Genomic DNA, 24,858 nt, shown 5'->3' with positions numbered 1-24,858 from the left:
ATAGATGATAGATGAATAAAAGTATTGAACCAATTAAAATTGATAATTTATTTTCTTTGATGTATAACTTATTCAATTTGGACCGTTCCGGTTCGTCGGATTGTTCTTTGCGGACCAAACTTTACTTTGCGACCCGGGAAAAAGCGCGGGAAAACGTCTTGATTGTGTCTTCCCTCCGCTCCCAATCTTCTACTCACGCTAGTAGCAGTTTTTTCCAAACTCTCATAACCTTCATTCAAAGCGTCAACGCCAAAACCTTCGATCTCGTTGGGGCAACGATGAACGGCGATGGTCGGCGACGTGACCGGAGAGACAGCAGAGCACCGAAGAAGCGGAAGCTGAACCGCAACCCCGAGGATGAGCTCGAAGCTAAATTAGGGTTCGATCTGTTTTCAGAGGGTGAAAAACGGCTCGGATGGCTACTCACTCTGGCATCCGTAAGCACATTACTATTGCAATTCGCTAGCACTGATTAAGTGTGAATTGAAACGTTATTACATAGCTACGCTGAATGAGTGATTGAATTGCAATTCTCAGTCGAGTTTTCCGGTTCCTATTCACAATATGCAGTCTCAGCTAGTTGGTTTCCTGAAATAGATCATTATTATTAGCCTATTCATGGTTTTACATACTTTTGCAGTCATCTGTTCAGGATGAAAACAGTTACAAAGAATACAGTTGTGTCGATCTTTACTTTGTCACACAGGTAATTTTTAGGTAAAGATTGCTTAAGTTAAAAGTAATTTTTTCTCCTAAGAGTGACCTGGTTTAAGAAATAGTTTACTGATTGGATTCTGCTTGCAGGATGGCTCTTCATTCAAGTCAAAATTCAGATTTCGGCCTTACTTCTACGTAGCTACAAAGGTAGGTGATAACATTCCTGTATGTTATATGTGGTGCTATGGTAGTACGTTTTGGTCTAAACGTGTTCATTGCCGTTGTGGATATATTATGATTCAATGTTTATTTTGTAGTAATCATCATGATGTTAGTGTTAATTATGATTATATAAATTCAATTTAATAGGATAAAATGGAGATGGATGTTGAAGCATACCTGAGAAGACGTTACGAAGCCCGGATTGCTGATATTGAAATTATAGAGAAAGAAGACCTGGATCTTGTAAGCAATTTATACATTTCTTATCTGCTTCACTTTGTCTGGTACACGACAAACATCTTTTAAAATACAACATTCAGCACCAGTAATATTTTTAATTCGATTTTATTTAGCATTTTTTTTCCAGAGTCTTTAGAAAGTCAAGTGCATGTGGTTCGTCTTGATATATAGTCTGCATTAGTTTCATGCAATTGTTTGTGGATTTGACGATGTCTTTCTGAAAGTTAAATCCGAGGTTGCATTTTCTTTAAAAGTTTATGCTTTGATTCAAATGGGTTGTTTGTGATTGCTTTCTCTATACTTATAAATGGACTCTGATGCTTTCTTGATTCTTGACAGAAAAATCATTTATCTGGATTAAGAAAATCTTATTTAAAGCTTTCATTTGATACCGTACAACAATTGATGGATGTGAAGAGAGACCTGATGCCTTCTGTTGAAAGAAATAAGGCTAAGTCTGATACTGCAGAAGCTTTTGTATCCATGTCAACAGAAAGAAGGTAGATCAATTTTCACATCTTACTTCATATTCACATTACTTCTTTTATGCAATGACATATATTTTCATCTCAGATAATTTTAGTTAAACCTTTCTTCTTACATGTTCTTGTTGCTTATCAGAGAACATAGACCTCAGGACTTTCTAGATTGCTTGACTGATCTTCGAGAATATGATGTTCCTTATCATGTTCGTTTTGCCATTGACAATGGTACTTTATGATCTTATTTTTTTTGCTTTTAATATTTTTTCTGTTATCCTGTTTTCCATTGCTATGATATTGTCTATTTATCATGACACTTGCAAAAACATATTACCTAGATATACGGTGTGGCCAGTGGTATGATGTTGGAGTGTCCAATAATGGGGTTACACTTGAAAAGAGGACAGATCTTCTGCAGCGTGCTGAAGTTCGAGTTTGTGCATTTGACATTGAGACCACAAAACTTCCATTAAAGTTTCCTGATGCTGACTATGATTTAGTTATGATGATTTCATACATGGTAGATGGTCAAGGGTATTTAATCATAAATAGGGAGGTAAACGTCATAATGTTATTCATGCAATCTGTCTTTCACTCTTACTGTTTTTTATTCAGAGGAAATTACCAACATCTCATCAAAAGATTCTTGTCATTAGTATTCTCGTTATCAATATCTTCTAATTTCTTCCTCTTTCTTTTAAAAAATTGTTCATTTTATTCAGATTGTTTATCTGCAAGAGATTTTATATTTCCCCAACAACCCAAATTGTGTCCACAGAGTTTAATTGATTTGCATTAAAGTATTGAATATAATGTTGCGACTTCATTTGTAAGTTTAGATATGCAACTAGAGATTACATAATGTTTTCAGTGGCAAATTATTTAGAAATTGGAATATAATAAATTATGCATCTCTTATGCTTGAAATATTGTTGTTAACTGATTCAGGAATTGCACCTTGAGAAACTGTAATGTATGGCATTAGTTATTGTCATGGGCTGTTAACTTTAAATAATTTATTTGCTTTATCTATAGTGTGTCGGGGATGATATAGAGGATATAGAGTACACTCCAAAACCAGAGTTTGAAGGGTGTTTTAAAGTGACAAATGTTCAAAATGAGGTAAGGGTACCTGTGAATCCATAAGCAGTAGGTATATAGTATGTGTTATCTTATTTCGTTGTTGAAAATCTGTTCCAGTGTGTGGTTTCTTTATTTGTAATGATGAGTCTAATTTGTTGACATTTGTTTTTATTTGTTTTCAGATTGAGCTTCTTAGATTGTGGTTCTCTCATATGCAAGAGGTGAAACCTGGTATCTACGTGACATATAATGGTGATTTTTTCGATTGGCCATTCCTGGAACGAAGGGCAACCCATCTTGGGTTCAAAATGAGTGATGTATGTTGTTAACTTTTTGCTTTTGGCAATTGACTTACATTAATTGGTAAAATAATAAAATGTATATGCTACCATTATGTGCAATTCTCCATCTCATTATGTTGGATGCATATCTATTTTCTATTAAAGCCCTTTGAATTTGTAGAATGTCAACTGTTCGCACAGTATTTGAAGTTGAATTTGACTATGTTATGTCCCAAAGTTTTGGGACAAATCATGTTTGTTATTTGGTTTCCCTTTTTACTGTTATTGTGAAAGCGGGAAACCAATTAGTTTTCTTTTTAAGTTTATTTAGTTGGCATTCCCTTTCCTTCTATTTTCATCACTGTTATATGATCATTCAGGAATTAGGGTTCAAATGTGACACAAACCAAGGGGAATGTCGTGCCAAATATGCTTGCCATTTGGATTGTTTTGCTTGGGTTAAACGTGATAGTTATCTCCCTCAGGGGAGCCAAGGCTTGAAGGTACAAAGTTTGATCTCGATTTCTCAGCTGTTCGCATAATTTATTTTATTAATCATGAACACGGTAGTTGAATAGTTAGACAACCATGTATTAGAGAACTTATGTTTCATATTGTTAATCATTTCGTATTAAATCGTAAGATTCATAAACATTTACAAAATGTAATATATGAGACATATAAACATGTAAAGATGTAATTAACAATAACAAACACATTCATAAAGAGTGGTTGTATCAGTGGGAAGATTAGGTTAATGTTATAATGGCTGGATTAGGCTAGGTTGTATCACCTAACTCCTTTGTTAAATGGAAAAAAGAAAATATCTGGGCATATAAATGTTTGGTCCAAAGAGAATAAGAAAGAAAGAGACAAAACTATTCATGGCAATCTGATATGAAATAACTATAATGTGTCAGTTTAGAATTGTGTTTGGATAGGAGTTAGTGAGACCAACTATAAGTTCCAATAAATAGGAACTGCTGTTAGTAGTTATGTATGAGTAGAAAAAAAAAAACAGTTTGTAACTTCCTTGTATTCTCCCTTCAAAATTGGAATCTTTCTATTCAAGATTCCTCCAACTGAATGTTCTTTGTGTTATTAAGGCACCAAGAATTACATTCATATCACAATCAGAGTAGGGAAGATCAGGAACTGGTACGCATCCATTGAAAAGAAGTAGATTAGCAATTTTTTTCCAAACTGGGTCATGTGTCTGGCCATTTCGGAGTGAGACCCACGATTAAGGTTGTGTTTCTTGTTAGAATCGTGATTCAGAGTTCGATACGAATGATACGACAATGATTTGGGAACGCAAACGAGCTTTACTACGATTCGTATCGTGGGGGTTGTGAATCGTATTGTATCATGTGATATTTACTACCATTATCATGACTGCTATTTTCTTCATTACAGTTTTTCTTCCATGATACACAAACACACACACACACACACACATATATATATATATATATAGATATATACACACATACATACATATTTAAATATTTAATTCAATCAAAAGAAAAAAAAATGTCTTCTATTTATATTCATGTGGGATTGTGGGACTTGCTTGATCTAACCTTGTTCTAAGACATGGTAAAATAAAGATTTGTTTACTTCAATTGTTTTATCGATGCTTTTTCAAGTTCATATATGTATCAGTTTTTTATTTTATTTTTTCAATTTTGGTTGCTCAGTGAATTTCATTGAGATATTGAACGACTAATGTATAGTATATTGATAGATAAGTTCCAAACCGTTCATTTTGGTCTTTTAAAGGAAGAAACAGAACTAACAGATTGAATTTTAAAGTAAAGCTGACATCATCATTTTAACGTGGGGGATTAAACTATCACCCCTGAAGTTGCAATTAATGCAACTAAGGGGCCCAGGGTTCATTGCAATTAAGGTTGTTTTCTTACACTTTCTTCATGCCTGGATTTCCAACTTAGAGCGTTACAAATGCTGGTTAATCCATCCCAACAATCAATATAGGATAAGTTTTAGTGCTATCTTATCATTTAATCACATATCTATTTAATGTCAGACTAAGCTACCACCCTTGATGTTGCAACTAAGGAAATCCCTTAGAGGTTGCTGCTGAGGGGCACTAAGGGTGACAATAATTAAGGCGACTTTCCAACTCTTATTAATGAAGCAGTATCTGAGTATTGATAATATCATAAGACGCAGCAGAATATTTTATTAGATTTGTTGTACTTGACATATTTAATTCCTTTCGTCACAATCTATTTGCATAGCATGTCTTTCTCTAACATCTTAATTCTTTAGCTAAATTCCATTTCGTGCGCCACAAAACAAAATTAATTTGCATTACAGTCGGAGATTGAAATTTAATGCAATTAACAGGGAGTTCTGTGAACATTAAAGGAATAAAATCTCCTTTAACTATTATTGTAATTAACTTATATAAAATGGACTCTATTGGATACTTCATACACACAGTTTTAGTCCTATGTCTCACAATTATAGCCAACTAACCAAATCAGTTACAGCTAATTGATAACAACCTACTATACTAATTTCAACAGTTTTATTTTATGCAAAGTAGTTATTCTCTCACACTTAACAATTTCTTTTTCAGTGTGACACTGAATTATCAAGCTGGAAATGTACCATGTATTTTCAACAATAACAGAATTGTAAACATTTTTATCCTGGCACCCTGTAACTTCAGGGTGATGAGCTGTGTGCATGAAGACAAACTAATATTTTCTCAAAAAGCTATCCACTTAACCATGCATAATTTATTTACTATATTGTGAAAATCATTTTAGAATTTTATACTTATTAGTTTTGAAAAAGAACTTAATTTTTATATTAAATTGAACAGTTTCCTTGCATGTTATAATAAGTAAAGCAGGAATAAGTTCTCAGCTCACAAATTTTTAATTAACCAAATTTGTTCTTCTTTAGGCTGTTACAAAAGCAAAGTTGGGATATGATCCATTGGAGGTGCATCCTGAAGACATGGTGCGTTTTGCAAAGGAAAAGCCTCAGGTATGAGTCATTTGAACTGATGTCTTTATTTTTTATTAAATTGGTTTGCTATGATGTATTGGTATGAATCATTTTCTGTAATGAAATAGAGTGCGAATTTGTAGTAAAATTATTTGAACACCCTTTTTGTCTTGTTAGCTTAATTGTTATGATTGTGCACAAAATAAATGTTCATTTTTATTGCCACTGCTATTCATCGTTAAAACGGAGGTTAGTGAAAAGTTGTGGTTTTATTTGCAGAATAAAATGGGATACAATTGTTTGAGTGACATTGCTATGGTAATTTGGAAGAGTGGGCCTTTTACTTTATGTTTATATTTTGTGTAAACAAACGTCTCCTAATTTGTCGGTGTTTTGGGTTCTACTTATGGCAAATATAGAGCTTCTTAGGTTTTGGCTTTGGGCCTAAATCAATCTCAAAAGCTAGGTCATAGGGTGAGGGCTGGCTCTCAACTTATGTACATTATCTTGGTATTGTCCCTAGGTGATAACTTAATCTAGCAAAATCAGCTAGTGAGATGTGGGTTTCCCCACATGTATACATTATTTTGGTGAAGTGAAATTTGTGTTTACCCCCAATACCAACCCCTAAAAGCTAACTCATAGATTGGCCATCCACTTATATACGGTACTGGTACCAGCTTTAGTCAATGTGTGATTTGAGTTTTTCCCAATACTCCTCTCACACTTAGAACTATTAGGCTTGGGGCACGGATGATATGGTAAATGACCCATTAATGGATGTAGACTCCGATATCATCTTACATTTTGGGTTTGACCCTTGACCCCAAAGCTAGTTCATAGGGTGAGAATTGCCCCCTTCTTATATGCACTAATTTATGCCTTTTTTTTTTTGTCTTTTTCTCAGGATTAGGGAGTATGTTCTACTTTGACATTGGAAAATCTGAGAAGTTATGTATCCAGGTCATGAGACATCTTAATCATTTTTTTAAAATGTTTTTGCAGATGATGGCCTCCTATTCTGTTTCTGATGCAGTGGCAACTTATTACTTATATACAACTTATGTTCATCCCTTTATCTTCTCTCTTGCAACCATTATACCTATGCCACCCGACGAGGTTTTGCGCAAAGGTAGTGGAACCCTCTGTGAAATGTTACTTATGGTGCAGGTGAGCTCTTACTATTCATGGTGGAATTCTCTGCTTAAATTTTTTCATCTAACGTTCTCTCCTTTCAGTTTAATTGTTTTGGCATCTTTTACAGGCATACAAGGCCAATGTTATATGCCCTAACAAACACCAGTCTGATCCAGAGAAGTTTCATAATAATCATCTTCTTGAGAGTGAGACATACATTGGTGGTCATGTGGAATGTCTTGAAAGTGGTGTATTCAGATCTGACATCCCATCTAGTTTTACATTAGAGCCATCTGGTTTTCAGGTTTGTTGTTTCTATCTTAAATTACTTTACTGGTGACTAGCTTTCCTTTTTATCATAAACATGTCATACAATCTTTTAGCAATTTTTATACGTTTAGTTATTATTTCTTCCACTTATAGTTATTTTCTTTGCAAAATAAGGAAATCTTGTGTGTATGCCCAAGGGGAAGGACCACTGGAGCAGACATGAAAACCATAATTCTACTAGTTTATATTTTAGTAACTCTATTATGATATTGTTTATCTTTCTTAAAATATGTTTGACTAACCATAGAGTGGCATTGTTCCAGCAACTGATCAACAACCTTGATCGAGATCTACAGTATGCTATAACAGTGGAGGGTAAGATGGATTTGGAATCTGTTTCTAATTATGACGAAGTTAGGAATGCAATCCTGGAAAAGGTACTGATTCTGATTTTTGTATGGTCAAATTTTCATGTATTTACTTGTGTATCATAATCATGAGTAAGCTGTAATTTAATTGTTTGGTTTTATGATTTTAAGATCATTATTTGCTATTCATATGTCATTGCATTGCCTAAGATATGCACATTTGTTTATTGTGATCTAAACTACTGAAAATTTCAATACGCTTGAATAAAGATGACTGACCACTTCTCATTGTGCATGCAGCTTGTAAAATTACGAGATTTGCCAACACGTGATGAATGTCCCCTCATTTATCACCTGGATGTAGCCGCTATGTATCCAAACATAATTTTAACAAACCGACTTCAGGTATGATGATATTTGTATTTTATATTCCTGCACTTTAGCAGGATATGCATGTTGGTAGAAATAAACTCTATCCACCAGAAGTGAGAGTGTATTTTGATTAAAAAAACAGCAAAATACCCCAGCCAAGGAAGAAAAGCCTTTGGCGCCAAGCTCTGAGCTGAAAAGAAAGAAAGATACACATGATCCCTATCAACATAAAGCTTTCCCTATTTCTCAGATTCGCATTCTCATACTGTAGCTTTTCCTTCACATTTTACTCTCTTCCCACACCCATTTCACACCCCTTCTCCTAATTTCAATTGGACCTTCTTTAGGCCTTTTGGAATACATAATACCCTGGTATTGGAGTTTTATTAATTTAAAATAAGTCTTTACCTCTATAAATTGCAGAATTTAATTATCAAAACAGAATATATTTACGTGTTAAAATATCCCTAGTGCTCTCCTATCTTCCTCAGATGGTTTTTCAAAATAATGTTAATAAGAGTAGTAAAATATGAGGATGACTACAGTATGCAGTTTGAGGCATATTAAATGTGAAGATGGCATTTATGCAGTCTCTGGCATATATTAAAATTGGGTTACACACTTATGATTATTGTTGATAGAGGCAATGCATCTCGCCACATTATCACAACAATTTCTGATCGTTTTATGGCAAACATTGAGTGTGGATAAGCATATGATGTAAAATGCTAGGAGCTAAGGATATCATTGTTGTTTTCTCTTGATATTTCCAATAAGATTGTCATTCTGAATTTTGAAATTCTGATAATACGAACCTCCCATTCTTCTCATTCATATTTGCAGCCACCATCAATTGTTACCGATGAAGTCTGCACTGCATGTGATTTTAATCGTCCTGGAAAGACTTGCCTACGTAAGCTTGAGTGGGTTTGGCGTGGAGAAACATTCATGGCAAAGAAAAGGTGTAATTTTCTTTTCACTTAATGTTCCCTGTTCTACAGATCTTTTGAGGACATTATTTGAAAATTAATAAACTATTGACTATAACTTTTATTTGAAATCCTTCAGTGACTACTATGCTTTAAAGACACAAATTGAATCAGAGTTTGTTGATGATTCTGAGAACAACAAATCCTTACACCGCTATTCTGAAAAGAGGTCATCAAAATCTTTTCTTGACCTTCCCAAATCAGAGCAACAATCAAGACTGAAAGATCGATTAAAGAAATACTGTCAGAAGGTTATGGCTGTTTCATTGAACATGTTTGATTGAATAATATATGATTACTAAATCTTGATGGATTCCACAGGCATATAAGCGGGTACTCGACAAACCTGTTACTGAAATTCGTGAAGCAGGAATCTGCATGCGGGAAAATCCATTTTATGTTGACACTGTTCGCAGGTGAGTGAATATCATTGGAGATTAATTTTGAATGATAAAGTTAACCTTTTGCATATGTAGTTAGAGGCAGAAAGTAATTATTATCTCCTTAGATGTTCATAACTTGAGAAACATATACGTTATACAGTTCATAGATACCGCGTGTCCTAACCTTAGAATTTCTTTAAATTGGTACTGCACTTTTTTCTTTTCTTGCTTGTCGTGTACTAAGCCCTTATTTTGTGCTATCTTGAAGTTTCCGGGATAGAAGATACGAGTATAAAGGTCTCAATAAGGTTTGGAAGGGAAAATTGTCAGAGGCCAAGGCTAGTGGAAATTCTATGAAGATCCAAGAAGCACAGGTATAAAATATATTTGTAACTTGTAGGTTCTTCAACAAGTTATTCATTTACTATGAGCAATACTCGGTTATGACAGGATTTAATTATAATTATTTCATGCATCAGGATATGGTTGTGCTTTATGATTCATTGCAACTTGCTCACAAGTGTATACTTAATTCCTTTTATGGATATGTCATGCGCAAGTAAGTAAATGAACCTTCATATTTTCCTGAAGTTTCATTGGAGTTCATTTAGTTACATTTGCTATTTTTTTTCTCCTGAATCATCCCTTGCGTTGATGTTTATCTTACAGGGGTGCAAGATGGTATTCCATGGAAATGGCTGGAGTAGTGACATATACTGGTGCAAAAATAATTCAGAATGCCCGCTTGCTAGTAGAAAAAATAGGAAAACCACTTGAACTAGACACGGATGGTATTTGGTGTGCACTACCTGGATCTTTTCCGGAAAATTTCACTTTTAAAACAACGTATGCTCTATTCGTGTATAATTAGACTACATGTTTTGGAATTTTAATTGATTGTTTTTCTTTTAGTTGCTTAATACTGCCTATTCTAAGACAATCATGGTTTAATTTGTTCATATAATGAAGAAGTTTAGGAAATTGCTGACTTCCAATATTAAGGGACATTTATTTGGGTGCCTAATTGTTAATAAGGATGATTGGATGTTCTTCTATCATTCCTCATGCCTTCAGTGTAGTTTGAGGTGTTAGCTGTAACCAATATATTGCTTCCTGCTTTTTTACCCTGTTTTTCTTCCAAATTGTCTCTTTCTCTATCTAATTATCAATAATGTTCAGTGCTCTTGATAGAAATCTGGTAATGATTATCATATTTAATGATTTCAGAGACCCAAAGAAGAAGTTCACGATATCATACCCTTGTGTTATGCTTAATGTTGATGTGGCAATAAATAATACAAACGATCAATATCAGGTCAGCTTGTAATTTTATTTGTAAATCATTTATTTAATTCACAATTTGATGCAGACTCTACTGATCAGTGTTTTGCAGTTGCTTTGCTATTGGTTGTTATTAATTCATTCTTTGAATTTTCTGACAGACACTCACAGATCCAATCCGGAAAACTTATACAACTCATAGTGAATGCTCTATTGAATTTGAGGTGGATGGGCCATACAAGGTAAAATGTAGGCATATTTTATGATTTTGATGTTTTCTCGACTTTTACTATTTGATTGACCAGTGGTAAGACTAAAGTAGCAACTATAAGCAGGGGACAATTCTCACTTCACGAGTAGATTTTATAGTGTTGGCTTAAGCATAAAACCCAAAATCTAAGATGATATCTGAGTTTATTGTAGACCTATTATTGGGCCACCCATCCTATTGTTTCCACATAAACCGCAATTGTGTTCATGTTGTATCGGAAAAACTCAAGTCTTTATATTGACTTGAGATAATTCTAAGTTCCAAACCAATTTTAAAGGGTTAAGTTATGCTTAAATTCAAATTCTAAGATATGTAAATTACTTATATGGCTTTGCTTTGGTGTAGGCAATGATCCTTCCTGCTTCCAAGGAAGAAGGAATTTTGATTAAGAAGCGATATGCTGTTTTTAATGATGACGGGACCCTTGCAGAGCTTAAAGGTTTTGAGATCAAGCGCAGAGGTGAACTGAAGCTAATCAAAGTTTTCCAGGTATATTGATAAAGAATTGTGATCATCATCTTTAATTGCAATGCCATACAATATTCTCCCTGATGCTGTTCATGGGAATGATAAACCTGTCAATTTTTTTAATACAAGGCTGATAAGTGAGAATATTAACATCTGTGGAACAAAAACTGATTAAAGTGAATGAATTAATGTTTATAAGTAATAGCTGATTTTTTTCACAAAAATTGGTAACTATATTGTACTTTCTAATTTTGCAGAAATAGTAGCCCCAAACTTAGTGGGTGTCTATTTTGTGGATTGGCTCATCTAACAGCTTTGATGAAATTCTCTTTATGTATTTTTCATTAATGCATTGCCATCACATTTAAACATAACATTTTGTTCAATGTTGAGGTTCTTTTTATGGTTGTTCTTTTCTCAATTTTTTTTAATGTGAAACACATTTCTTGTCACAGGCTGAACTTTTTGACAAGTTTCTCCATGGTTCAACATTAGAAGAATGTTATTCAGCTGTTGCATCGGTGGCAAACCGCTGGCTTGATCTTCTTGATGTATGCTAGTTAATTTCTAGCTCCTAAAACAATTTAATGATTATTAAGAGAGTTCATATATGTTTGGCTCAAATTAGTTTTAAGATATCGATGCTCATGACTAGGTACAACTTTTTTATTTCCTTATTTTATCAAATCTTTGTCATACAGAACCAGGGAAAGGATGTTGCAGACAGTGAGTTGCTTGATTATATATCAGAATCAAGTACCATGAGCAAATCTTTAGCTGATTATGGTGAGCAGAAGTCTTGTGCTGTTACCACTGCTAGACGTCTAGCTGACTTTCTTGGAGATACAATGGTCAAAGATAAAGGTCTTCGATGTCAGTACATAGTTGCAAGTGAACCAAAGGTGTTGTCCATGTTTGATACAGAAAATTTGTGAATCGCAAATATTTATTTTCCTTTTTCATCTGCCTACAATCATCACAACTTCTTTATCTCCTAGTTACTTCTATTTTAAAAGGTTATTTGCCTTTGCAGGGCACACCAGTTAGTGAGCGTGCTATTCCTGTGGCAATATTTGAAACTGATGCCGGTAACTCTTTTAGTTTCTTAACTGACAGATAAAACAAAATTATTCTTGTCCATATTCTAAATAGGTGTATGCTTAATGTATGCAGAGGTAATGAAGTTCTATGTCCGAAAATGGTGCAAGGTTTCATCAGAAGTTGCCATTCGTTCGATAATTGATTGGTCCTATTACAAGCAGAGGCTTAGTTCTGCAATTCAAAAGATTGTCACTATTCCTGCTGCAATGCAAAAGGTTTATTGAATTCTTTTGTATGTATTTGAAATAATCCATTCTTGTTTGCTCTTCTAAAGGAGTTTAATGCCGCAGGTTTCAAATCCTGTCCCTAGGGTAGCTCATCCTGATTGGTTGCACAAAAAGGTTCGTGAGAAGGAAGACAAGTTTCGCCAAAGGAAAATAGTTGATGCCTTTGAATCAATGAACAAAAACAGGCAGTCAAAAAAGCATAATGACTCAAATCGTGTCTCTCCTGTGATGGATGATGAGATTCTCAATGAGTTAGAGGACTTTGGAAACAAGGGTAGGAGTTCTACATACGGACCTAGACCAATTATAAGGCATTATGAAGCTAATAATGAACAAAATTCAAGGAAGCTCAGTGATCAACAAGATTTGGAGCAAGAGCATAGTAAAGATAATAGCAGCAAGAAAAATCGACTTTCACCATTACAACAAGATGAAACGTATGAAAATGTAGACAGAAATGTAGATTATCAGGGATGGCTTCAAGTAAAGAAGCAAATGTGGAAAAATATTCTGGAAAGAAGAAAGAAGCAAAGGTAAAGTGCCCATTGCTACCTATATATCTAAGTTCATACCTTGGTGTTAGGAAACTCTTCGGGGTGGTTTCCTCCATTAAGAGCAAGTCCCAAAAGATAGTCTTGGGCTGTTTGAAAGAGCTAAAACAATGTATTAATCCTACGTCCTTTGGATCTTCTACTGAAATACTTTTCTTTTCTGCATTATGCATGTAATTTTATTGGCAGACACCGGTTAACATGATAACTAATAGAGTTAGCACATAAAAAAGCTCGAAAGGGGGAATTTAGCATTGCTATGTTCTTGTATATTATGAAATTGTTGTGTTTTAGAATTTGTATGACACGAGTCTTTATTGTGACATCTGAAGAGTTTAGTACTTACAAAACTATTCCTGGCTTAAATGAAAACGAAATTGAAACTTAAGAGAATTGAAATGGACAGTATCATTGGTGTTGTTTTCCAATCAGAATCAGAGTTTCACCTCGGTGGATTCCATTAAATGTCATTGTGTATTATTGAGATGATACTCTAAATTTGATTGGAGAGTAACACCCATTGAACTGTATACAAGTTGTCCAAATAGAATAGGGTATCCACAAATATCTACAGCTTTCGTTAACTGGGCCACTGTAACCTGTGAAGGACCAATCATGAATAATGTGATAGGATCCAATTGTAATGTATGTGACTTGAGTTCTATATTTATTACCAAAATAAAACTTGAGTCCTACATTGAAAGAATGTGGTTTTATATGGGTTTTATAGGGCCTTTGACTCTTACTACAATTCCTGGCTTTCATGGTGTGACAATTGTTGTTGAAGCTTATTCCCTGTTGTGAAGTTTATAATGTTAGGTTCATATCATTGTTTGACTGACTTTACTATTAACTGACCTAGCATCCTTTAAGCCATACATTGAACATTGATTGTTGGACAAAAACCTGACTAAAGAAGAGATTTGTTTTCCCAGATTGGAGAAATCAAAGACATCTAATCGCATAAATGGTGTTTCTGAACAAATGAATGGTAAGAGGAATCTAGGAAGAAGTCATGTCAGTTCATATCTTAAAAGGCTTGAGGTAGACTTAACGAAGTGTCATTGGCAGGTAAGGTTAACTTTTTGCAGGTAGTCAATTTTTTTCTTCATGATTGGTATGATTTTTAAAATTTCTTATCCATTTTTGTGGTTCAGATAATACAATTAGTTCCCAGTTCACTGATAGGCCAATTTTTTGCTTGGGTTGTTGTTGATGGGAGTATGCATAAGATTCCTGTTTCTGTTCCTAGAGTCTTTTACCTCAATTCAAGATCTCCAATTACTGAAGAATTTATGGGTAAACGTGTTAACAAGACTCTTCCTCGTGGAAGGCTGAATTATAACTTATATGAGGTATGTGGTGATATTGCTTCTATTTTTTTCAGTTTTAGTAGGTTTTGTTAGCTTTTTCCTTTAAATGTATCATTATTACGTGAAAATTTTGCAGGTCTCAATTAATGAAATTGAATATGGGGAAGTAAGCAAAAAACTTGCAACTCTCCTAGCGGATCCTGATATTGAGGTCAGCATACTGACTAATCATCTTGTATGTGTGTGTGTGTGTGTAGTATGAGTGAGGATCATGTTAGTACATCCAATAATATTCTTTGCATATATTAAAGTTTATAATCCAATCTTTAAAAGATGTTATTGCATATCTTAATTTCTATAAAATTTCAAACATTAATTTTGAAAATATAAACCAATGTCTACTATAAGATGATCTAGTTATAGATGCCCAATTTATTGAAAATTTTGTATGCATAAACATTGAGATAATTTCAACGTAATCAATGGTTATATTATTGGAATTTAACATATACAAAAAGTTATTGAATGGAGTACCAATTTGTTGTTCACCCTATATTTGGTTGTTAATTTGATGTACAGTAAATTCTTGTATTTACTGGTTGGTAGTTTGACTTCAATAAATACGAAGTTGTCTTTATCTTTTACCCAGGGTTAAAGGTAGTTTTTTCTGTGTTTAAACACTTGTATGTGCCATGTATTTGTAAGAGTATGGTTGGCCTCATTAAAATATAGTTCTACTAGATTGTATTTTCTTCTGAGCAAGGCATTGAATATGCACTATTCATTCAAAATATTTTCCTGGCTTATTGTGTGTCTTTCATTTTGATTAGCAAATTACTAGATTGGTTCATGATAAAGTCGAACTTTTCAACATTGACTGATAAAAGTTGTGATATGAACTGTGGTTTTTTTATTATAAACTTTTAGGTTATATGAATTTGGCAATGTGCGAAAGGTCTATTTGTGTTCCAAATTGTGAGGATCTTTTATATTGTATAAAATGGGGGTTCTCTCGAATCTGAATAATTTTTTACAACCCCCGTATAATTCTTGGATTTATGTTACTAAGTTCCAATCAAGAGCTTAAATTGTATTATCAATATTATATTGTAGTCTAAAATATATATGATCAGTGTAGTTAAATTGAAATTTACGGACTCAGTTTTATATCAGGGAATATATGAAACTAAGGTGCCGCTGGAGTTTAATGCTATAATCCAGCTTGGTTGCGTATGTAAGGTGGACAAAACTGCTAATAAACGTAGTCTTCATGAACCATGGAATTTGAGTGAATTGCACATGAAGACTACGACAGAATGTGTTTATCTTGAACAGTCTTTATCCTTCTTTTATTTGTACCACAGGTAAGTGGAGGCTCCTTATTTACAGAGATTATTTTCTTCATTCATTTGTGTTAAAAACATATAGTTGCATTTGCTTTGAAACTTCATGTTATTTTTTTATTTCTCTTCCAATATTTTTAAAGCTTTAGTTTCATATTTAATACTCCTTTATGAATTTCAGTCTCTCTGAGGGACGGGCTATATATGTTGGATATTTTCCTGCATCAAAAGCAATAACTGTTGTGGTGGTTAATCCCTATCAAAACAAAGATTTATCACCGACTTTTCTTGAAAGACAATTTCATGATGCTTGCCAGGCTTTGTCTATTGAGCCACCTCCGAGGAATGACATTAATTTTAAGGTAAGTCTACTACATTTTTTTGATTGTCTACTAATCTGTATCAAGTTTGAGTATAATTATGTCCTATATACAGGTGGACTATGTCGCACATGTCAAGGATGCTGAAACAGTGATGCAAAGAGCAATAAATGGTCACAGGTTATCTATTCTATCTTGGTTTACTATAAATCTCTTTGAACGTTTCAGAACTACATTTATTTAAATCTCGCTTAATTTCTCTCTTCACCTTAATTATCATTCTAATGTCCCATAAATTTTTACAATGCTAATCTTTATGGTCCTTAAAAGATTGAGGCTTTCCCAGTTATTTATTTTATGAAATTCTATAAGCTCCTGTTTACATTTTTTGGACTGAGTTATTTTGCACTTCTCTCAATCTTAGTCACGGAAGGGAAAATCATGTGCCTATGGTTGCTGTCATTGAATGCCCTAATGTTCAATTAATAAAATTGGGCATCCGAGCTCTAGATGATTTTCCTTGTCTGAGTGTTCCTTACAATGCACGTGATAGTCAGTACCAGGTAAAAATGTCTGAAACAAGTAGTCCTTTTCAACCATGTCTGTAACTAGACCTCTCTTTTTTTGTTAATATATTTAATTTTGGCGTTGTTTAGATTCTTGGATGGCAACAAACTGCTGGTAAAGTTGGAATGCAACGCTGTGCTGCATCAGTCCAATGGTTAAATCAAAGAATTGCTCTCTCAAGATATGCTCATGTAAGTACTTCAATCTTTAGAAGCATATCTGGGGGGAAATTATAAAAAAAATTGAAAAAAATATTTGTTTGTAAAAGAAATTTATAGTTTAGGAATGTTCAATTAACAAAAGTGGTTATTTAAGACAAGTAAAAACATACGTAGCTCTCTTTACACGCCATTAATTGTTCCTGGAGGCGAAATACTTTTAAGTTGAGAAGTTATATTTTGTAGTTTGTATGACGTTTTGTTTTCTTGTGCATGTGCTTTGCAGGTACCCCTGGGGAACTTTGAACTTGACTGGCTCATATTTATGGCAGATATCTTCTTTTCAAGAGCATTGCGGGATTGTCAACAGGTTTTAATTTTAATTTGATTGAAGTTATTGTAATATCATATCTAGATAGTGAGTTTACATCAGACTCAATCCTACAAAATTAACTTGTTGGATATATTATGTCATCTGCAATCGATTTGCTATCTAACCAGTCAATAATATCCAGTCTCATGTTTGAGATGGTGCAGTTATCAATGTAAGAGAATATGTTAGATATCCCATATCGACTAAAAGTATAGTCAATTTATAGTAAATGAGTGGGTGCAAATCTTTCCTTATTAGTTTTTTGGTTGAGTAAGATATAAATGCACTTTCTAAGACTCATCAACAAAAAGAAAATTTATTGCTCTTTCTTTGTTTTTGATGTTTTACATCTTGTGTCCTCACATGAACAAAATAATTTTAGCTTTGGTATGTTCAAATGTGGGTTTGTGATTATTAAGAGGTCAGGGTTGAACATTAAGTAATTCATAATATAGTTCCTAAAATGATAATTCATGAAGGAGATTTCCATTTGTACAGGTTCTTTGGATATCTGATGATGGCCTTCCAGATTTAGGTGGGATTAACGGCGAACAGAACTTTTTTGTTGACGAGGTATGCCACGTAGTTATTTTGGTTCTTTATTATCCAGAATTTTTGCAGACCCTAATGTTTTCCACTTATAAATTTCGCAAAACATATTATTATTATTTGAGAATCAAAACAATTTCTGTATGCTTATGAAAGCTGCGGTTATTGTACTGTATTCAACCACTCTGATTTTTATTGTACTGTACTCAACCACTCTGATTTTTATTGTACTGTACTTAACCACTCTGGTTTTAACTTATTCTTTTACAAATATATGCAGTAACAACTTTTTATAACATGACTGCCATGATTAACTTGTTCTTTTGTAAAAGATGTTATCTGTTGGAGAAATCTCCCAGATTTAGTAACAGAATAATAATGAACTAATTCACCACTCTGACATAAATGATAAGATTTTAGGTTTCCAATGGTTTTTCGATAAATACTATAGAGGCCTAAAGCGTGCCAATATTGTCACCGGAGAATAATTTTCGCTCATTATTTGTTATTATTTGATGATTTAAAATGCTTATATTTGATTGCTCAAATTGACTGCTGTGCTATTTGAAAATAGGTCCAACAACCTGTTCTTATATATCCTGGAGCTTATAGAAACGTAACTGTGGAGTTAAAGGTTCAATGATCTAAAGTTACTTTCTCCATATTGAATGAGAATTAAAAGTTAATGATGGTTTTATTTTTATTTATTAATTAATTTGTATGCAGATACACCACCTAGCTGTAAATGCTCTACTCAAATACAGCCTAGTTAATGAAATGGAAGGAGGCACTCTATTAGGATTTGGTCATGAACATGATTCTGGAGCATTTTCCATGAATGATCAGAATGGTTTTGATGAGTCTACCTCTTGTGCACATGCCTTTCGAGTCCTTAAGCAGTTGATCCAGCGGTGCCTAGCAGATGCAGTGACATCAGGAAATGTTTATGCTGATTCAATTTTGCAGCATCTGTACAGATGGCTTTGCAGGTTTTTACTACATTCTTTAGCCATTGTTAAACAACCACACAAATGGGCTTATGGGTCCACACTACCTGAGTATTAACAGTCATAGTATTTTTTTGTCTAATTAATTCCTGTTCTGCTTTCTGCATTGCAGCCCTAAATCAAAACTTCATGATCCAGCTCTCCACCAGCTACTCCACAAGGTAAACAATTTACACTAAAAGCTCTATAGTGAGTGAAATTAGAGGTGTTTAAAAGCGAGCCATCCTAATTGGAAAACAGAAAATCGAATTCAAACACTGCCCATTGAGAAACCAAATTCATTGAATTGTATTTAGTTTCTTTTTTTCTCTCTCCGGACTACTCAGCTTGGTTTAGTTGGCGGTGTGGGATTGAAAACCAAACCAAACTGCCTAGTGCATTCTATTTATTATTTCCATGTTATTTTTATTTTTTTAAATGTAAGTAAATTTCATCTATTTCAATTGAGCTTTTTATTAAATTTGAATATGGTTTAATTTATATAGTATTATTTAGATCTTTGCATTTATCAATTAAAATTATTCTTCGTGTTACTTCTGTCAGAAATCTAGTGTTATGTTGTTGCTTGCAGTTGACTGTTTCATTGATGTAGTATAGAATTATTTGACTTTTCATCATGGTTATCTTGTTTTGTATTTTTTACTATAATTATGAAATGTTTGACAACAACTAATATGTAATGTTTTGCTTTAAATTCGTTCATTGGTAATGCTTTTAAGTTAAATGCTTGTTCAACAAATAAAATGTTGCAAAGTTGTTTTGAAATTGCAAAAACTGAACGAACTCAAACTGCAATAGTTTGGTTTGTATTGCATAATTAATTTCAACCGAACCAAATTGCACCACACATGTTTTTTATTGGTTCGGATGATTTTTTTAGCTGGAAACTGAACTAAATCGTATCGGGAGCACTCCTAAATGTAATTAAATTCATTTTTTATTTTTCCTTTTCTTATCGTAATATAGAATGTGTTTTCCTGCCTTTAAAGTGGGGTTTTTTTCAGGCTTGTGTGCCTTTATTAGTTCATTTCATTGTGATTTAAATATCTTAACTAAATTCTTTTAATTGAATGTCACTCATGTCGATTGATTGCATTGATTTTATAGGTCATGCAAAAGGTCTTCGCATTGTTGTTGGCAGAGTTCCGCAAGTTAGGTGCTACAATTGTATTTGCAAACTTCACGAAGATTATTATAGACACAGGGAAATATGATCTGTCCAGAGCCAAAGCTTACTGTGACAGTTTGTTAAGAACTATACAATCTAGGTCAGTATTGCAAAAGCCGTAAATTAACTTTCTTTTATTATATAATAGTTTCGCTATCTTTGGGATAATTCAAATGAATTGCTTAAAGTTGTGATGAAAGAATAACTCAGTTGAGTCTTTTTCCTTTTCTGTTAAATTCAACTTAATTGACATTAGACTGATGCTTCTTGTTTTATGTAACCCTGTATCACTTATTTTTTTAGAGATTTATTTGAATGGATTGAGCTTGAACCGCTACAGTTCTGGTGCTCGTTGCTATTTATGGATCAGGTATTGTCATGATTTTTTGTTGTTCAGTGTTTAGACCTCACTGTTTTAATTACTGTCGCAAGGTATTTTTTTCTTCAAATTATTTCTGAAGCAATTGTGAATGGCCTGGGGATTGCTTTGCCCCTAAGAATAATAATTAATTAATACAGGTCTGCCAAGCATATTTGATAATTATAATTCTTAATGGTTGGTTAGAAAAATAATAATATAATTGAACTTTGGATGTTTACAAAACCATGGGAAATAAAAAATTTCTTTAATTAGTGGAAAGTATTTAATATAATGTTGGGTTGTCTGTATGTGAAATAGCATCTTTGCGGGAGAGGTTTTGATCTGATGCCAAAATGAGTACTAGAGTTTCTTCACTGATTCTAATCAAGGAAAAAGGAAATATGCTTGATTGATGAAGCTAGTATATGATTTGGTAATGGTGTTATAGTAGTTCTCATAGCCAAATATTACAAATCCCTTGCAGTACATATTTGATAATTATAATTCTTAATGGTTGGTTAGAAAAATAATAATATAATTGAACTTTGGATGTTTGCAAATCCATGGGAAATAAAAAATTTCTTTAATTAGTGGAAAGTATTTAATATAATGTTGGGTTGTCTGTATGTGAAATAGCATCTTTGTGGGAGAGGTTTTGATTCTGATGCCAAAATGAGTACTAGAGTTTCTTCACTGATTCTAATTAAGGAAAAAGGAAATATGCTTGATTGATGAAGATAGTATATGATTTCGTAATGGGGTGATAGTAGTTCTCATAGCCAAATATTACAAATCCCAAGCAGTACTTGTTTCCAGTTGGGTTATACTGTTTTTGACATCAAATGCATACTGATGGTGACCAAGTGCTTAATTATCTAATTACTTGAGAAGATCATTAGTTTTTGCTGTACAACTTTGAAAGTTAGTGTATTTTTTAACGTTTGTAAGTGATATAGTCATGCAGTCTTACAATTATTTCATTTGTCTGTCCAACATCATGTAATCATATATTGTTGTCATTGTGATTCTCTGCGTGTAGTATAACTACGGTGGAATACCAGTAAAATCTGATGAAGCCATGAATGATAAATCCCAATTAGACATTATATCAAGCTGGAACATTGCTGAATACTTGCCAAAAAAAGTCCAAGTAAGTTACCTTGTAAAACTTTTACCTCGAATACTGATGTGATGAAGGGAAGGAGTCTTTACATTTGAAGATTAATGTACTGTATTTAAAGTCGAATGGCCAGTAATTTAATACAGGAGCTGTTCTGCGTTCTTCGTGTCTAAGTTGTTCATATAATGGCTATCTACAGGACCATTTTGTTTTCATCGTTTCTCAATTCATGTATATTCCCTGGAATTATGCACAAAACCAAGCACAAATCAGGGCCTCATTTCAGGATGGGGACACCTGTACTCCATCAATAAGCATTGGAGCTGCAGCTGCTTTTGAATCAGAAATAACAGAATACATCAAAGGACAGGTATAACATAACAGCAAAACTGAAATTGCATGTTTTCTTCTTTCGAAGGATTAGTTTATACTTATTTTTGTTTTTGCATATTCTATTCCACAGATTAGCTCTTACTTTGCGGACAAACTGCTAGGAATTGTTCACGACATTAGTCTTCATATGAAGGAGGTGAGCAGATCAGAAAACAACCAGAGTATATCACCAGGCCCTGAATTACATAGAGGGGATGCTGCCTTGGAATTTATCAAGCATGTCTGTGCTGTCCTGGCCCTTGACCGAAGTGTGGAGCATGAAGTCTTGGTAATAATTGTTTAAGCAATGCTAGCAAAATTCTTTTAACAGTTATTCATTTATTTGTTTCATAACATAATAAAGGAGGTCTGCAAGAGAGATTTACATTTACTACAATTTTTGTACTTGTTTTCCTTAAATGGCCTAATGCTGTCTTATCATCATACTATCATTAATATTATATTTTTGTGGTACATCTGCTGTATGGTCTCACATAGAATCCTTCTAATATACTTCAGAGGCCATGAGATGTTTCCTTGTTAAATTCATATAATTCCATGGCAGATTCATATATTTCCTTGAGTAATTTAGGTTGAATGACTTCTTTCTTCTGCTGTTGATTTTCTTGTCTCTACGCTGTGGTGAGCAGAACAGTAGTTCTGATTGGTTCGTTTACTTGCAGGTGTTGAGAAAGAATTTGCTAAAATATGTTGATGTCAAAGAGTTTGCTCCTGAAGCCGAGTTTCATGATCCTTGTCATTCATTCGTCTTATCCAACGTCATATGCAGGTAAAAAGTTAACAAGTTTTCATTATTGAAGAGCAAAAGATTTCTCACTCAATGTTGACTATCCCAACAATGTTAATCATGAACACAAAAAGAGGCTTTAAGATTCCTGTATTCACATGTTTTAATTTTGCTTCTTGGGTACAGTTATTGCAATGACTGCAGAGACTTGGACTTGTGCCGGGATTCAGCTTTATTAACTGAGGAGTGGCGTTGTGCTGTGCCACAGTGTGGGCAGCCTTATGACCGTGAGGTGATGGAAAATGCTCTTCTTCAGACGGTAAGACAAAGAGAACGACTATATCACCTGCAAGATGTGGTGTGTATCAGGTGCCATCAGGTGAAAGCTGCACATTTGGCAGAGCAATGCGCATGTGCAGGCTCGTTTAGTTGCAAGGAAGATGCAAATGAATTTCGTAGAAAGATGCAGATTTTCTTTAACATAGCATCTCGTCAGAAATTCATGCTTCTCCAAGAGTGTACCTCTTGGATTTTAGAACTTAGATAGTTTAAATTAGTGTCTAGAATCAGAGTAATAGTATCTCAATGTCTACCATGACAGTGTTTGTTTGACACTGCTCAAAGCAATTCTTTTATTCTATTTATCACCTCCATCATGTAAATTACGTGTATATGAAATGTTTACCATGATTAATGAAATATAATTGTTGTCATACAATACAAGTTCCTAAAATCATAAGCTACTAAATTCATTATCTATTGAGCATTCAAGAATATATGATATCTGCTTGAAAAGCAATTCATGATATTTGTTCTATTTTAATTAGTAAAATTGTGTTTTCGTTTTTTTTAATTTTTATAAAAATTTGAATTATTATTGATAAAAAATATATAATTAATTTTTAATATAATTAAGGATAAAACTGAAATAACGAAATGTTAATATAAAAAAAGATATATTTTTATGTATTATTATAGATTTTAGTACAATTTACCAAAATGAATCTATTAAATAAGTATTTCATTAAATACTTGATTGAGTTTACTCAAACGCGTTTATAAGAAGCTGTAGTTAAGATTATACATAGGATTTGAATTATGTTGAGAATGTTATATAAGGTTTAATGTAAACTTTTAAAATAAAATTTTAAGAAGTACCTCACTTTATTATCTCAAGATCACTACAAATCAGAAGAAAATTGGTTTTACAGTCATTCAAAATCATCACAACTATAAACAATAAAAATTTTAATACGAGAGATATTGAACTAGTAAAGCATAAAACTAATGTTAGTATTTCTGTAGCCTAGTAAGCATTGTCAGTGTTGTATTTCTTTAAAAAATAAAAATAAATAGCTTAGAAAGGAACATTTTTACCTTCAAAAATGAATTTTCGAAGTACATAATTAAAGGAATCACATTCAAGTATTAAAATAAATTGAGAAATGAAAATGGCATGAAGTGAGTTTGTATTTATTAATCATTAGTTTGCAGATTTCTTTCCCAGTTGATTATGTCTTCCATAGTTAAAAGGTGTAATTAGTTCTGTTATTCATAGACAAACTTGGGATTTTCGATTTCAGGTAAGATCGATTCAGGATCATGGGATCCTTTTCTATCATATAGGAAGGACTCTTTCACAAAATGTACTTCTAAGTAATTGTTCAATAGATCCTATATCTATCTATATGAAGAAGAAATCATGTGACGGGATTCTTATTTGTACAAATGATACTTCGAACTTGGAACGAGTATGAAAAAATTAACAATACTTTTTACCTTTGGTCTCTACCCGGACCTGATGAAAAAAATACTTAACTAAATGAAATTTTTAGGTACATAATCAATGTAACCACGTTCAAGTGTAAAAAAAAATTAAAAAAAGAATGTAGTATGATAATGTTCAAATTATATCAAGTGGTTTTCCCATGTGTGTCTAACTTAATCTGAGAACAATCCCAAGCAGAACTAAATCATAAACAACAGTACAAATAAACCCTACCTGATAAAACACATTTCCAACAAAAACCATTTTTCGACCCACCCTTGAACAGAACTGTTAATGAAAACAAAAATGCACAAATCAATTGT

The 24,858-nt window shown here is 33.2% G+C and overlaps 1 protein-coding gene across 1 annotated transcript; it reads left to right on the top strand.

Annotated features, from left to right (window-relative positions):
• Window positions 1–125: 125 nt before the first annotated feature.
• Window positions 126–23,504, top strand: LOC114169820 (DNA polymerase epsilon catalytic subunit A-like). Its single transcript, XM_028055140.1, has 49 exons — window positions 126–437; window positions 641–706; window positions 805–864; window positions 1,027–1,122; window positions 1,459–1,619; window positions 1,741–1,829; window positions 1,940–2,157; window positions 2,637–2,723; window positions 2,867–3,001; window positions 3,346–3,468; window positions 5,906–5,989; window positions 6,956–7,120; window positions 7,215–7,391; window positions 7,681–7,794; window positions 8,026–8,130; window positions 8,941–9,059; window positions 9,166–9,337; window positions 9,408–9,502; window positions 9,738–9,843; window positions 9,949–10,028; window positions 10,139–10,315; window positions 10,697–10,784; window positions 10,912–10,992; window positions 11,367–11,510; window positions 11,945–12,040; window positions 12,191–12,391; window positions 12,523–12,577; window positions 12,663–12,805; window positions 12,881–13,350; window positions 14,304–14,439; window positions 14,526–14,723; window positions 14,818–14,892; window positions 15,855–16,045; window positions 16,206–16,386; window positions 16,460–16,524; window positions 16,769–16,907; window positions 17,001–17,102; window positions 17,356–17,439; window positions 17,941–18,015; window positions 18,566–18,625; window positions 18,718–18,980; window positions 19,111–19,159; window positions 20,106–20,266; window positions 20,470–20,536; window positions 21,567–21,677; window positions 21,847–22,017; window positions 22,111–22,308; window positions 22,703–22,809; window positions 22,954–23,504. Exons 1-49 carry the CDS (start codon window positions 279–281, stop codon window positions 23,312–23,314), a joined length of 6,660 nt encoding a protein of 2,219 aa, XP_027910941.1. The 5' UTR covers window positions 126–278; the 3' UTR covers window positions 23,315–23,504.
• Window positions 23,505–24,858: the final 1,354 nt, after the last annotated feature.

This window comes from Vigna unguiculata, chromosome 11, assembly GCF_004118075.2.
Source record: "Vigna unguiculata cultivar IT97K-499-35 chromosome 11, ASM411807v1, whole genome shotgun sequence".
In the NCBI taxonomy this organism is placed as follows: Eukaryota; Viridiplantae; Streptophyta; class Magnoliopsida; order Fabales; family Fabaceae; genus Vigna; species Vigna unguiculata.
This window is presented reverse-complemented; position numbering and strand designations above follow the sequence as displayed.